Source organism: Balearica regulorum, chromosome 5, assembly GCF_011004875.1.
Source record: "Balearica regulorum gibbericeps isolate bBalReg1 chromosome 5, bBalReg1.pri, whole genome shotgun sequence".
Lineage (NCBI taxonomy): Eukaryota > Metazoa > Chordata > Aves > Gruiformes > Gruidae > Balearica > Balearica regulorum.
In genome coordinates, this window is record NC_046188.1 from 1,393,500 (window position 1) to 1,407,594 (window position 14,095).

Genomic DNA, 14,095 nt, shown 5'->3' on the forward strand with positions numbered 1-14,095 from the left:
TGTTTGGAAGGGGTCTGTGGCACACTGTGCATTGAAAAGGCCGGAGCCAGGTGAGCGGGGAGAGCAGGGGAAGGAGATGAAGGGGAACGGCAGCTCTATTCAGGTGCAGTGTGACGGTATAAACCCGGTCAGGTCTGTCAGTCGAGGCTGGGAGCGCTGTGGAGGCTTTCCTGTGGATGGCAGTGGGCCTTCTTGGTCTTCCTTTTGTGAAGAGACAGTTTGCTTAGTGGCTGGTTTCTCTCAACCCCATCCTTCTCTGCTCTGAAAGAAATGCAACGCAAACAGTTATTTATGCGTAGGAGACTTCTTTTTTTCTTTGGTAAAGAATGCTTGCAAATCTGCAGTAAAAAAATTAGGCCGGGCCATTTGTTTAGGGCCTTTGTTTTTTATTGTGCCAAGAGAAAACAGATTAATAGCAGGTTTTAGTGAGGTGTAGCTGAAACAGTACCAGTTTTTGCCTCACCAGCTCTGCTTGTAATACACAGGGTACTACGGCAGGTCCTAAGCTCATCTCAGGTACAAGCTTCAAAAAAATCAGCATGATTTGCTGCGGAAGATACTTTGTTCAGCAAAAACCTTTATGTTCTCAGCAAGTTTAGTGCAGTATGGGATGACTTTACCAGTTGTCTTTTACGTATTGATAGTAAATCCGTCAGCTTTTTGAACTCAATTTAGTGAGCTAGAGAAAGCCATGAGTCCTAGTAAGCAATTAATTTAAATGAATTCTACAGTTTTGTTTTTAAATGGGTAACATAACACTTAAATGTTTTGGAAAGATTGAGGAGACTTTCCAGAAGTATTATCTTTTTAATTAAAAATAAAGGTATGGAGACAAGATAAATGTAATCACTCTGAGTAGTGCTTGTTTCTGTATCCCTTCTAAGTAGGTTATGTTTACTGTTCCTTATTAGTTTTGAAGCTCCAGGTGACTGGATCCTGCTGTCTTTCATAATAGTCTTCCTTGGTTTGTTTTGCAGAAGATGATTAAATCAGACAAGGGTGTACATTGAGCAAACAGTGACAATATAATTTTCTTACATGTTACAAACTAGGTCAAGGGATGAAACATAAAAGTACATGTAATGGCAATTTCTTTTTTAAAAAACCAATGCAACAAGTACAGGAAATAATAAACCAGTGCTGAAATATTGTACTTATGTGGGCATTACTTTTTAATGAAAATATTGATTTATTTTCTAGAGAAACGTATTTGTGTTCAGAGACTGACTCCATTTCCACTACTTGAGATGTAGTTTAAGGTTGATCTTGAGCATTTCAAGTGTCCTCATGTCCAACTGTTTAGGGTTTGATGGGAAGTAAAGTGCTATTTCGGTGGTATCCCATTAAAATAAAAAGCACTGACTTGTCCCTTGCATGGTTAACATATTTATTTATTTATTTATTTAATACCCTTTTTTTATAAGCTGGCACAGATATTTCTGTCTCTGTCCTTATAAAGTGACTTGTCACATACAGGCCAGATTAAAAAAAACGAACATAACAAGAACAAACTGTTTGGTAAAAGACAAAGTTTTGAATTTTAAACTCTTAAACCGAACCCAAATATGATAAATTAATTTCTTGTGCATTTAGACTTCCACGTGGCTTGGTGAATGGTTTTGACTGTATTTTAAGAGAAGATCATTTGATTTCCTTTTCTTTCCTTTCCTACGGAAATTCCTAGCAATATTGTAGTTTCCAATTGGTGTTTGCTTGTTGGTGGTGTTAGTGGTTTATTTGGTCTAATTAATCCATTAGTCTTAATTAGAAGGAACACTTCAGACTGGAGTCTCTGGGCTGTGCTTGGCTCTGCCTGGGGAGCCGTGTCAGGCCGTGCCCCCGGCTCCCTGTAGGCAAAACTCAACCTGCAGCTGGGCCCGGCGGTGCCTGGGGGCTCTTCGGCTGCAGCGGGGGTTCAGCGGGCGCAGCTGGGCTGGCATCGACTGCCCCGGGGACACGGAGCAGGCACTGCTCCTCCACGCCGTCCTGCCTTCGGAGCTGCTCCCAGCGGCCCCCCAGCCGCTCCCTGGGCATTGTACATGAGCCCACTGGGTCCCACGGCAAAGAGCGACAAGCTGCCCAAGACATGGCATCCTGGTCTGAAGGCCCAGAGTAGGGAAGAAGAGCAACCTAAGATGCACCAAAGCATTCATAACTCAGCTTCGTTTCTGTTATTTCTCAGCAGCCTTTATCTGTTATAATCTCCTTAGCCTCCTGACTCTAGCTAGCTGTTTTTGAAAGACCTGCAGGCATGGAGCGGGCAGTGTGGAAATTCCCCAGCACGTTGTTTCCCTAGTTTAGCTGGTGCTTTTACAAGTTTTCCTTCACCCTTCCAAAGTTCTCGTTGCATTTTTGATTCTTTGGGGGATTCATGCCGCTCTAGTCAACGATGGCAATTATTCCCACCCCTTTTCTCAGGATTTACCACTTAACGCCACATTCGCACTCTACACAGAGTAAAAAGCTAAAGGAATACCAAACTATAAAAATAAGCAAAGCAAGCAGAGAGAAGTTCAATTAAGCTGCCACTGCATTGACAGGGCATGAGAATAGCGTGATTGTTAATAATATTTGTGCGTCCTAACAGGTGCTTAAAATCCCAGCATGCGCTAACTGTGTGAAGAGGACAAATGAGTGTTGTTAGTGCATAAACATGCATTGCACTTGTACAGTTGACTTTCTTGTGAGGGCATTTTGCCATCACAAGCTGAAGATGTATTAGGATCAGTATTGTTTGAGCCCTGAAAGTAAGACCTGGTTTTATTGGTTCAATTTGACTTGATTTTCAGTGGGCTGAAAGACCAGCAATAAGGGGATTAGGCATTTGTTACACTATAGCTTGCTTAGCGCAGTCCAGCTGAACTGGTGTTAACTTGGGAAACGCTGTGCGCCTCAAGCAGCTCTGGGGAACTATCTGCTGTCGAACTAAGTGAAGACTGCCTTTGGAGAAGCTCGTTATTGTGCGCTAAGATGTTTTTGGTGCTACTAGCCAAGTGGGCCAACAGATTGTAAGTAATTCTTGTAGAACAAATCTGATTACTCCAATTACTACAGAGTTAGCACTCATGCAAAACTAAGTCTATGAAAAAAATCCTGACCACCTAAGGCTGAGAAACAAAGAGGAAAAACAGGATTAAGATGAATTAGTGCAGGTCAGTTCCCTCGTTTCACCGATGTGGAAAGCAGGTACACGTGATGTATAAAAACAAATTGCATGTTGGCGCGTCTTCCCAAAGAGACAGGGCACGCTGCTGTGCCAGGCCCATCGACCGGGCGCTTGTTCCTCTCTGCTCACATCTCCCGACTCCCATCCCTTCCACACAAAACTTTCCAACGTGTTGGCTAGTCCTCTGCCTGCGGTAATTTAGACTTCTCAGAGATGAATACAAGTTTTTCTGAGACTGAAATGCCATCGAAGTTCGGGTTACCAGTAAGAGAGGGAGCTGCAGCATGAGTTCAGTAGCTGGTTACCCATCCCGTTTCATTTCCTCTCTGCTCGGTTAGTGCTTGTGTGATTACAAAAGCACAGTGTGTGTTTCCTCTTCTCAGTTATTTGGTGGAAATGGGGTTATCTTGGGGGCAGGAGGGTGTTTGTCTGTAGGATGGAGGGCACAAATCCTTAGGGAATCAAGTTCTACTCATCTGAGAAAAAAACTTGTAAATTAGCCTAGAAACATCCGGATAAGGGGAACCTTACGGTGAGGCATCTTGTTGGCATCTGATGCAGTAATAAATTATTCAGAAATCGATGCAGTTTGTTTTGAAACATTCTGCGTTTAAAATAAATGAGCTGCTTGTGTTCTGTTGTGTAAGATCTGTAAAAATAAAACTACCTCAAAGGGCTAAATGCACACACCTTCACATCTTTTGTGTACTTCTGTGTTTTGTTTGCAGGTGCTAGAAACATTTGCTGGACGCCTGATTAAAATAGGAGTTTTAGCAAGGCGGGATATTCCCAAGCTCACAAAGTACCAGATAATTCTAGCAAGAGATCAATATAGAAAAAACCCTTCCTCACAAAATGTGGTAAATGACTTTATTTATTTCACATTATTAAAATAGTGAATAAATAGTAATACTTCATAGTGTACAACATTTCCTGATACATTTTAAGTTAGATTTCCTTTGTAATATTCTATTTTTAGCCCTGGAATAAAATTTGCCTACTTGTTCCAAATTTCTTGATGCTAATATAGAAAGGTTAAGGAAAAGATGAAGAACTCCATTTCCAAACTGAAATTGTTTTGAGAACTTAGATTGTAATTACTGACTCTCAAGTTTACACTTCCTCCTCAAAATGACATTACTGCACTTACTTTTCTGTAAATTGTCATGGAGTGTTCAAATTTTGCAAACTTAAAAAAGAATATTACCTAATAAAAAAATAAAAGAAAGAAAAGAAAGACGACTGGGAAATAAACTTCACAGTAGGCAAACCAACTTTCCTGACTTAAATTTTGTAGCCTGGATAGACATGCTGGAAATCTGTTTTGCCAAATACTGATGGATGGTTCAGCTGTCAGATTTTGAGTGTTGCTGCATCGGAAAATAATGAACTAATCTTGGAAGATAATACAGGTATTTTGGAGGTGGAAAAGATTGCCTTCATTGATGGTTAAGGATTGTGTAGCCTGTTTCCTGAAGGTTTTGATAGACAGACTACTCATTGTGTGTTACTTTGTGCTTTGGCTCTGTTTCTCAGATGTCAATCTTATTTTTGTCAGAAGAATTGCAGTATGATTCCTGCTGCTTATTGACTTCTTTATTTAACAACGAGTCTGTTTTGTTTTCACAGGGAATACATCAAGGCATAATTGAAGGAGATTTTGCACTTTGTATCAGTTTATATCATGGTTATGAGCTGCTGCTGCAAATGGGAGTACGGTCATTATTTATCTACCTTTTTGGAATTATGGATGGATCAAAAGGTGAAATGTCTTCCGAAACATCCTTCCTTCTGTCTTCACTCCTTCTCGTTTAATTACCTCCTCTGTACGGCTAATTTTGCACAAAACAGCTTATGTCATGGATGGGTTGCAGATGCAATTGATATTTTGTTCCCCTTCATCTCTATTGGAAATAGGTTAGCACAATGTTAAAGATAGAGTATATTTGGGAAAGCAAATGTGTTTATATGGCAGCAGTTCTGAAAAAATTAAGGCATGAACAGAACTCAGAGTAAGTGGCGGTGACATCTTTGGAGAGATGAAGAATAGCCATTAAACAATTTAAACTGAGAAATTGTTTGGTCTTGGAGAGCAATTCCTCCCCCTATAGCAAAACTCACATATGCATGAGTTTTAAGTGTCTTTGCCAGAAGATTGCAGATTTAGCCACATCACACTAGAATTTCTATCCCAGCTGTGCAACACCTTTCATACTCACTAAGAAAAATGTAAAGTTCTTGTTTTTCTCTGTACCTCTACTCATTTTCTCAAGTGAGATGATAAGAACTGTGCGCGTTATTCCATCTGTGGATACAGCATGAATTCATACAGTGATGCAATATTATTTCCTGTTCTGGCATCAGTTTATTTTCCTAATCCTGTCACTATTGTGAGTCTTTTGCAACTCTCCACAGGCATTTTTAGACCTGTTGGGTTGTTGTTACTACCTGGAAGACCTGGTTTGGTACTGACATCTTTTTTGAGGGGACAGATTTCAACATGGCAATGTCAGTCCAACCACACCTTTCTTTTAAACACTGGATGTGGGAGGGGAAAGTTCCAGCTGTTTAGATTACCCATGGTGTGGCTCTCAGGTCTCTTGCTGCATTTTGCTTTACACTTAGCTGTGTAAATGTGTGGTAACTTACAAAAGCTACTTTGCCTACAGCACTGCTTAACTAAAATGACACTGCTTTGTCCTACGTCTGAACTAAAAGCGTAGGGTGCTTGCTTCATATTACAGAATATCTGTACAGTATATTTTTATAGTGTGCATGTGCTAATAATTTCTCATTAATTTTATGGTTTTGACATATTTACAATTTTTACTTTCGCACATGCTGTTTTTTACATTTCTGATGGTATAGTGCTGCTGTTAGACCTATGCACTGGACAGCATTTCATGTATTTCCTAGTTTCTCAGATTCTTTAAATACTTAAATTTGCTATTGAAAGATGACTGATGAAAAATAGTTCTAGGAAATGAGTCTTCTGTACTGGTGTTCTGATAAGTTTGGTTTCTGATTTGAGTAGAACAAAAATCTTTCTAACACTGACATAAAAATCATTGAAAAAACTTCTTAATTTTAGCTTTCAGTCTAAGTTCCCTTCTCTTTGAGTAAATGGGAGCATTTCATAGAATCACAGAATCCCAGGCTGGTTTGGGTGGGAAGGGACCTCCCAGCCTGTCCAGTTCCAACTGTCTCGTGGGCAGGGACACCCTCCACTAGCCCTGGTTGCCCAAAGCCCCATCCAACCTGGCCTTGAACACTGCCAGGGAGCCAGGGGCAGCCACAGCTTCTCTGGGCAACCTCTGCCAGGGCCTCAGCACCCTCAGCGTTTCTGTATTGGATGGCTTTTCTAGTGCTAAATGGTTGATGTAAAACTTCTTAGTTTACCCACAGGACGAGGCTTCTCTCTATATATATGTTTTCAAAGTTTAAATTAATGTTTTCATGTTTAAATTCTATAATGGCATCTACCCTGAAAAAATATTTTGATGCCAAACAATGTTTATTACATTTTTCTAAACCTAACATGTATCTCCTAGCTCTTGCAAGGAGCTTGCTACTTCTGAGAAAGCTTGTCTTTTGGATAGCAAAAGTTACATTCACTCTGGAGATTTACTACCGAGATATTTCAACTTTTTACAAAGGGTTAACCCGTACGAAGAATGAACTCGGTCGTAATGAGGATTTCATGAAGCTATATCAGCAGCTTAGAGACATGTTTTCAGACACATCTCTGGCTTCAGCGAATGAAAATGTTTACAAGAGTAAAACAGGTCAGTATTTCCCTTTTAGGGACAGAATATTTACTTTCTATTTAGAGGAAACAGTAGATACCTTTACATAGTTTGCAGATGCAGGAAGCTATTTCTTGTGATACACTTGGCTAGTATTCTTTATTCCAGGTAGTTTTTCCGAAGACTCTTTATCTGTCTGTCTATCTATCTGTCTGTCTATCTTCTCTTGCTGATTTTAGTTACCTTCGAACAAGTTTTCTATGTTGGAAGTTTTTAATTTGATTTAAAATGAAAGGTTAAAATATTACTGTTTGACTATATATTTTTTTACACTGTGACTATAACAAAAGTAACAATGCTTTCTCAAAAATCAGGTTTAACAAATGTGCTTCTATAAGTAGTTTACTAATTTTCTTTGGTGAATGCAATTAGAACTAATGTGAGGAATTTGTATGTCTGACTCAGAGAATTTTAGTGGGAGGAAATGAAGTTCACTAAACCTTTATACTTGTTGCAGGTTTATTTACATCTTTAATTGCTTTATTTCTTTTTCAGTGTTTGAAAATAAAAAGAAATTCATCTACAGCCATCCAAAATTAAAGAAATTGGAGGAAATTGTAATAGAACACTTCAAATCCTGGAAAAAGGGATGTTCTAGTAAGTACAAACAACTCAAAGAAAAAGCATCTGAACAGTTGCACCTGTGGAGGAAAACAAATCATATCCTACCGATTTATTTCCTAATTTGTTCAAGTGCTGCTTTATTGTTTTGTATGTTTGTATGTCTCCTGAGTGGAAAAGTCCTCTTTAGAAGAACTATACCATAACATTACTTAAAGAAAAAACATTCTGTAAGTTATCACTATTAATTTGATATAAACAGCTTCGTAACAGAGTGGTAGTAAACTCATTCCTAGTGCTACTGTGGCTCACGATTTTCATAGTCCCAGAATTTGTTCTGGAAACCATCTCTCAGTGCAGTGCTACCATTACCTCCTGCAAAGCTAGATGCAACCTTTTTTATGGAGCCTGAGGATAAAGGTTCTGCTATCCAGGCTGTTGCCAAGAATGACAATATCTGAGGCATCGGTCTGAAGTTTAAAACCTTCAATTACATTCATCTGTCTCTCATTCTTTTTCATCTTGACTGAAAGGGAGAACAAAAATATGTCATACAGTAGCATGAGATTATGAAGCAAAGTATTCTGAATCATTCAGGCATCTCTGGTTTTAGGAAGTTTCAGCTTCTTGATCTAGTTGTTGCTTTTGGAGTGATGACATCAGTAACAATAATGGTTTTTTGCAAGTTCCTTTATTTTTTTCTTTGTCTTTTTGGATCTTTATGCTCTGTGAAGTTCTGATAATTTCTGACCTGCCCTTCTGTTTTGTTTGGGGGTTTTTGGTTGGTTTTGTGGGGGGTTTTTTTGGTTTGTTTTTTTTGTTTTCTATCTTTAGATGCTTGATTCTCAGTTAAATGACTGCTACTTTCTAGTAGGCAACTTTAAGTTTCCTCATTTCTGTTTTTGTTAGTTTATAATATATCCAAATACATTTAATCAAATTACTTTTTTTTATCCCCACTTTCCATTCATACTTCTTTCTATCCTCCCTGCCTCCCTCCACACCTCTGTCTTGTTTCCTGTAACATCATCTTTCTAAGCTGTTGACTTTTGTTTTCAAATCCTGTATTCTGCACTCGAGTTACTTTAACTAAGTTTCATATTTAATACTTTTCCATCTTCTTTTGATAGCATGGATTTTTGCTGTCATATGAATCCCATCAAATATGTTTTTCCTTGCAATGTTGATCAGACATGTCTCTAAATATTACTAACAGGTATTTAATATACAAATGTTTCGATCTTGTGTTTTGTGTCAGTGTGCATGAACCTCAGAAGTGAATAGGTATGAACTGTAAGTCTTCACTGTTATAAATGCAAAATTACAGTAACCGTGCAGGAAGAAATACATAATCTTTTACAGCATTGTATGCCTAGTGCCCAGTTGCAAACTGGACCATGTCTAACTAGTGATCAGCCAGGTTAGATTTGAGTGTCCTGGCCACGTAGCTGTTGCCCCACCTTTGTGAGATGCACTTATCAGCAATTCAGGTAAGTGCAAGCTAATGTTCTGGCCAGCCCTTAAGAAATGTTGGCTCAGCATAATGAGCTTCTCCCAGCTAATCTTCCGTACCTGGATTATTTGTCAGATAGATTATGGGCTGCTAATGTCTTGAATTTTCTACATCTGGTTTTGGATAAGGTCCAGGAGGTAATGGCAGCAGTATAATGTTTTTTGCAGTACAGGGACAGGTGCGACTGAGCATTATTGCTATTCAAGTCATGAGAATATGCTAAAAATAGGTATAGAATAATGTTCAGAATAAAGTCAGTGGAGGAGAAGAATATGAACTCATGTAAGTAAGGTATATCCAGCCTGCGCTTATTCTGAAATACATGGCTCGTTGGTCTGCTCAGGATGGCAGATTATGCAGAACACATTTTATCAGTTTTGCAGTTGTCTGGTTTCTAGCTAACAGTATTGAATCCCATTCACCACTTCATTCCTAGGCCTTCACTGGGGACTGGTTTCTGTACTTGACAGATGCACTTGACCTCCCATATCGCCTGCAATTTACTGAAACAGTGCAGTAGAATGTCCTAGGATAATTTAGACTAGTTGGAAGGGACCTCTGGAGATCCTCTTGTCTAACCTCCTTGGCTGTCAGCCTCAAGAGTGAAATTTGTTCTGAGCAGAGGCAGCCATCTTCATAATCTACCTGTGAATTCAAGGCTCGTCTTAAAAAGAAAGGGGCAAAATGGTTAGCTTCGGCTTCTCCTTTTTGACTGAATCTGCTGAAAGCATTTCTGCATGTAGCTATGCTCAACTAAAAACTAAACTAGAGTTTCTGATGGTTGGTCAGAAAGAGAGAGAGAGAGAGATACACACTTATCTGTTACACTTAATGTTTTAACTTCAGGAAACAGCTTGATACTGGAATTACAGGCATAGTGTGAAACTCTTGTCAAGCACTGAGTGACTGTTTTTCGTATTGTCAGGGAAACATCTTTTAACACATTCGGTCCTGAGAATTTTTATTCCTTGTCTAACCTTTCTTTTAATGAGATAAAGGTGTTTTGTGGAGATTTGTGTAAAAGAGGAGATTTTTATCCCTATAGATCTATTTGATTTCATCCGCGGGCTATGTCTAGGTAATGCACACAAGCTGTGCTAATTTCAGTTATTTGTTATACCCTTTTAGAAAGTCTCTTTTTTGACATGCATGCTGGGCGTGTTGCTTTAGTATTTGGATAAGATAAACAGAAGCTGACTGTTGAAGACGTGCATGTTGCTTAGATAGCTTTTGCTTGTGCTCACGAAGGCAGGTACCTTACATGTTTAAAAAATAGAAAAAAAAAGTTGAGTACCCAGAAGACAAAATCTGTGATGGTATAACATAAGAACTGTGGTTTGCTTTGTCTTAGCAAAGATGCCTTGCTAAGAAACTGTGCATCAATGCAATTATTTTTTCTTTTTCAAAGAAAACGGAGAAGTTCTCTCTGCTACTGAAATGAGAGATACAACCAGTTGTGATGACAGATCATTCGGAAGCAACAGATTATGGTGCTAAGGGAAGTTTTTTGCACGTTTCTGCTCTCATGAGGATCCTAAGCTGTAGAATAAAAGACAGCTTGCTGTAGTAAATCACAGAATGTTGATATACACCTCTTGTATTCCACCATGCTGTATCCTAGATGTACGACAACAGTGGGTTCTGTTGCTATATATGGCTAACCTCATCTGACTCTGGGCATTTAAGTAGCGGATTTAAAAGTCACACAGGCTCTTTGGAAGAAGGTGTCATAAACTTTATTTCAAGGCACTTGCCATCAAACCCGAGCTTTTCAAAGTAACATTAGTACTGGTACCTCAGGTATAAGACATTCTCACCGCAGTTGGTGTAATTCTCCAAAATTAGAATAGTGCTTTGAATCCAAAGAGGAATTGTTCGAGCAGGAGCATTTTCTGGGAGGTTGGCCTAAATAGGCTGAGAGGGTCCTAACTGTCAGTTTTCTCTACTTTTTTTTAATCTATTTACTTTTTTTTAAAAAATGAAATTTCTTTTAAAGAAAATTTCTTTGAAAACTTCAAAATGCAGTATACTTGGACAAAATCTTCCTATTAAGTGACATGAGAGCTGTGAATGTGTAGCTTTTGGGATGACCTGTCCTTACGTTTGTATTGGTAATTATTTTAAAATCATGCATAAAAATGCTTTTCTGGCTTTTTTAAAGAAACAGATCAAGTCACGACTGAAAGCACATCTGTGGACACTGTGGATACCAGAGTGATGATCTTCTCATCGTTTCGAGATAGCGTGCAAGAAATTGCAGAAATGCTTTCCCGGCTCAGTCCAATTGTTAGAGTAATGACGTTTGTTGGCCACTCCACAGGAAAGAGCACAAAAGGCTTCACGCAAAAGGAACAACTTGAGGTAAAGAAAAGATGAGACTTGTATTAGGAAATAGTGATAAAGAGTTTTTGTTGTGTAAATAACTACATGAGTATTGATATAGATTGTGTGGCAGCGACTGAACTTTAAAGTGTCATTAGTAAATTCCTGTGTAGTTCAATTGCTTTCAGAGTATCCAAAAGTGTACTCGCTGAGCAGAATGTGCAAGTAGAAATATTTTATATATTTACATTATATTAACAACTGCTAACTTTTATATATTTGAAAATCTAGGGAAATAGTCAAATACTTGCTTAGGGGATTTTGTTTTTTCTTGTAGGTAGAAAAAATAAGGTATATCCTTAAGTTTTGATCTAGCAAAGTTTAAAAAAAAAAAAAAAACCACAAAAAACAAACCCCTAAAAATATTTAATTACAAAGTTGGGAAGATCAATTTTAGAAGAATGCCATGGTTGGAGTCAGAATAAGGTGTGCTTTTTTCCTTTATTTTAGAATTGAAGAGTTGATATGTTGATGTTGATAAATGTTAGTGTGTGGTATTTGATCATGAGATGGTAGCAGTTGACAAATTCAGAAAGACTAAGTGTTGTAGTTTTAAAATATAAACTAATTTTTTCAAGTTCTATCTGAACCTATTAAAACTGCAAAGTGTGTATAACAGGCTTTCTGGCTAACCTGTTAAATCTAATTGTAATCATTCATTCAGGTGGTAAAACGCTTTCGTGAAGGTGGGTATAACACTCTGGTCTCTACCTGTGTCGGGGAAGAAGGCTTAGACATCGGAGAAGTCGATCTCATCATCTGCTTTGACGCTCAGAAAAGTCCAATTCGCCTTGTGCAGAGGATGGGCCGAACAGGGCGCAGGCGGCAGGGCAGGATCGTTGTCATTCTCGCCGAAGGGCGGGAGGAACGGGTGAGTGTGTGCCTTTCTTCTCACTGGGAAAACCAAGCGGCTTGTTTAGTCTGTTCCAGGAAACTATAGACTGTACATTAGAAATCACAGTCTTGAGCACTCGCCTTTTAACTGTCCCGACGGGAAAGTGTAATAACCCACAATATTCTAAAAATATGTGCGCTTTCTCAGTGTGAAGGGCTTCAAGCTTTTGTTCTTACTAATGCTTATTTTGTAAATGATAAACTGGAACAGAAAATACAGGGGTTCTCCCAGGGGTACAGGACAACGTGTGGAAGAGAGAGGGACAGAGCTATGAGAGCAGGAGGACTGGAAGTGTCTCACTCTGAATTGCTGACGACACAAGTGCTTAGTGGTAGCAGACTTGCGTGTGAGGTCTGAAGAGATCAGCTTAAGTGGAAATCTACTTTTGCTAAATTCCTGAACCTCAGCGCTCAACTCAGAGTATAATTAATCGTCTCTGAGTGCAGACTTCCCCTTGGGAAACTAATGTACCAATGGAAATCCAAGGTGGGGGAACCGACCTTCAGCTGTACCAGCACTGCCCAGCTGCATCCCGCAGCCGCCCGATCCCTGGGTCTGATCCAAGGAAGCTGGCGGGGCAGGGTTTAGGTAGGAGGAGGCAAGGCAGTCCCTGTTGGTGCCACTCATTGGGGAGATTGGCTGCACAGCAATATGAAACTGCATCTTCACAGTTTGATCCTGCAACCCCTGTTTGAACGCGAGGCATTTTTTTTAGAGTACATCTCACTGCTCTGGCTGAAAATGGATTTTGTTTTTCGCTGGTTTTGTTTACCTGCAAGGTTGGTTCTGAGCTGGATCAGGTCTCATGACAGAGAAGTCCAAAATCTGTGTAAGCCAATTGTAAACCCAAAATTTCAGAGTCTTGCTATTATTTATTCCAGTCGATGTTGTGCCTCTGGTTTAAATTTGTAGGTAGCAGGGATTTAATTCTAAGTGACGGTCCAAAGAATCCTGCCTGAGTTAAAAAGCTGCTTTGAAGGCATAAGAGTTAAAAATGATAAAAGTGAATAGTACTTGTAAATAGATACTTTCTCGTGCTGCTTACTGAAGACTGATTATTACTGAAAGCTCTGCTCTGTAATGGGATATTAAAATGGTCCCTTAAATTCCTTGGAGTTTCACTTAAGCAGTTGGATTACTGAGTTCTTCAGATTTTCTGAGAAATCTTTGAAGCAGAACCTTCCCCCAGGTAGGATAATAATTATATAAAATTTCTTTTATTTTGAGATCATGAAATAAATTTAATTGCTGAACAATATTGCTTGCTTTGTTTGGTTTTGGGGTTTTTTGTTTTGTTTTGGGCTGTGGTTTTTTGGAGTTTTTTTGAGTCTTCTTCCAGATCTGTTAATGTGGAGATTCTTCCTCATCACATAACTTGCAGTTTAAGTAATTAATGATTTCATATTAGTTCGTGGGATTTTGTTTCTTTGTTTGTTTTTAAAAAATCAAACCACTTCAAGTCAATTGTAAAGCTTCTGAAGAAATTTTATTGGGAAAAACTGGAGAATGGAGGTCTGAAAGTTTGAAGTTTGCCAGGCATTTCTGTTACAGCAGTGTTTATTACCCTGTCCCCATGTGTTTCCCCGTCGGTTCAGCTGTCCCACGTGGAAGTGCTGTGCGTCTCAGCCATGTGGCACACGTCACACGGTTGCACCCTCCTAATGCCCTGGGTTCCCTGAGCATTCGGCTTACGGATTTCTAGTTCGGCCATATTCCGAGATGGACTGTGCTTTGATTTGGGGTTTTTAACGTCTTGTGACAGCTCAGCTGCA

The 14,095-nt window shown here is 39.1% G+C and overlaps 1 protein-coding gene across 1 annotated transcript in view; it reads left to right on the forward strand.

The window, feature by feature from the left end:
- The window catches only part of FANCM (FA complementation group M), a 77,790-nt gene that overhangs the window by 23,973 nt on the left and 39,722 nt on the right, over positions 1 to 14,095 (forward strand). The window contains exons 5-10 of the mRNA XM_075753129.1: positions 3,895 to 4,026; positions 4,796 to 4,928; positions 6,823 to 6,951; positions 7,468 to 7,569; positions 11,208 to 11,407; positions 12,093 to 12,299. Of these exons, the coding sequence (XP_075609244.1) occupies positions 3,895 to 4,026; positions 4,796 to 4,928; positions 6,823 to 6,951; positions 7,468 to 7,569; positions 11,208 to 11,407; positions 12,093 to 12,299 (903 nt within the window). The remainder of the gene's footprint in view (positions 1 to 3,894; positions 4,027 to 4,795; positions 4,929 to 6,822; positions 6,952 to 7,467; positions 7,570 to 11,207; positions 11,408 to 12,092; positions 12,300 to 14,095) is intronic.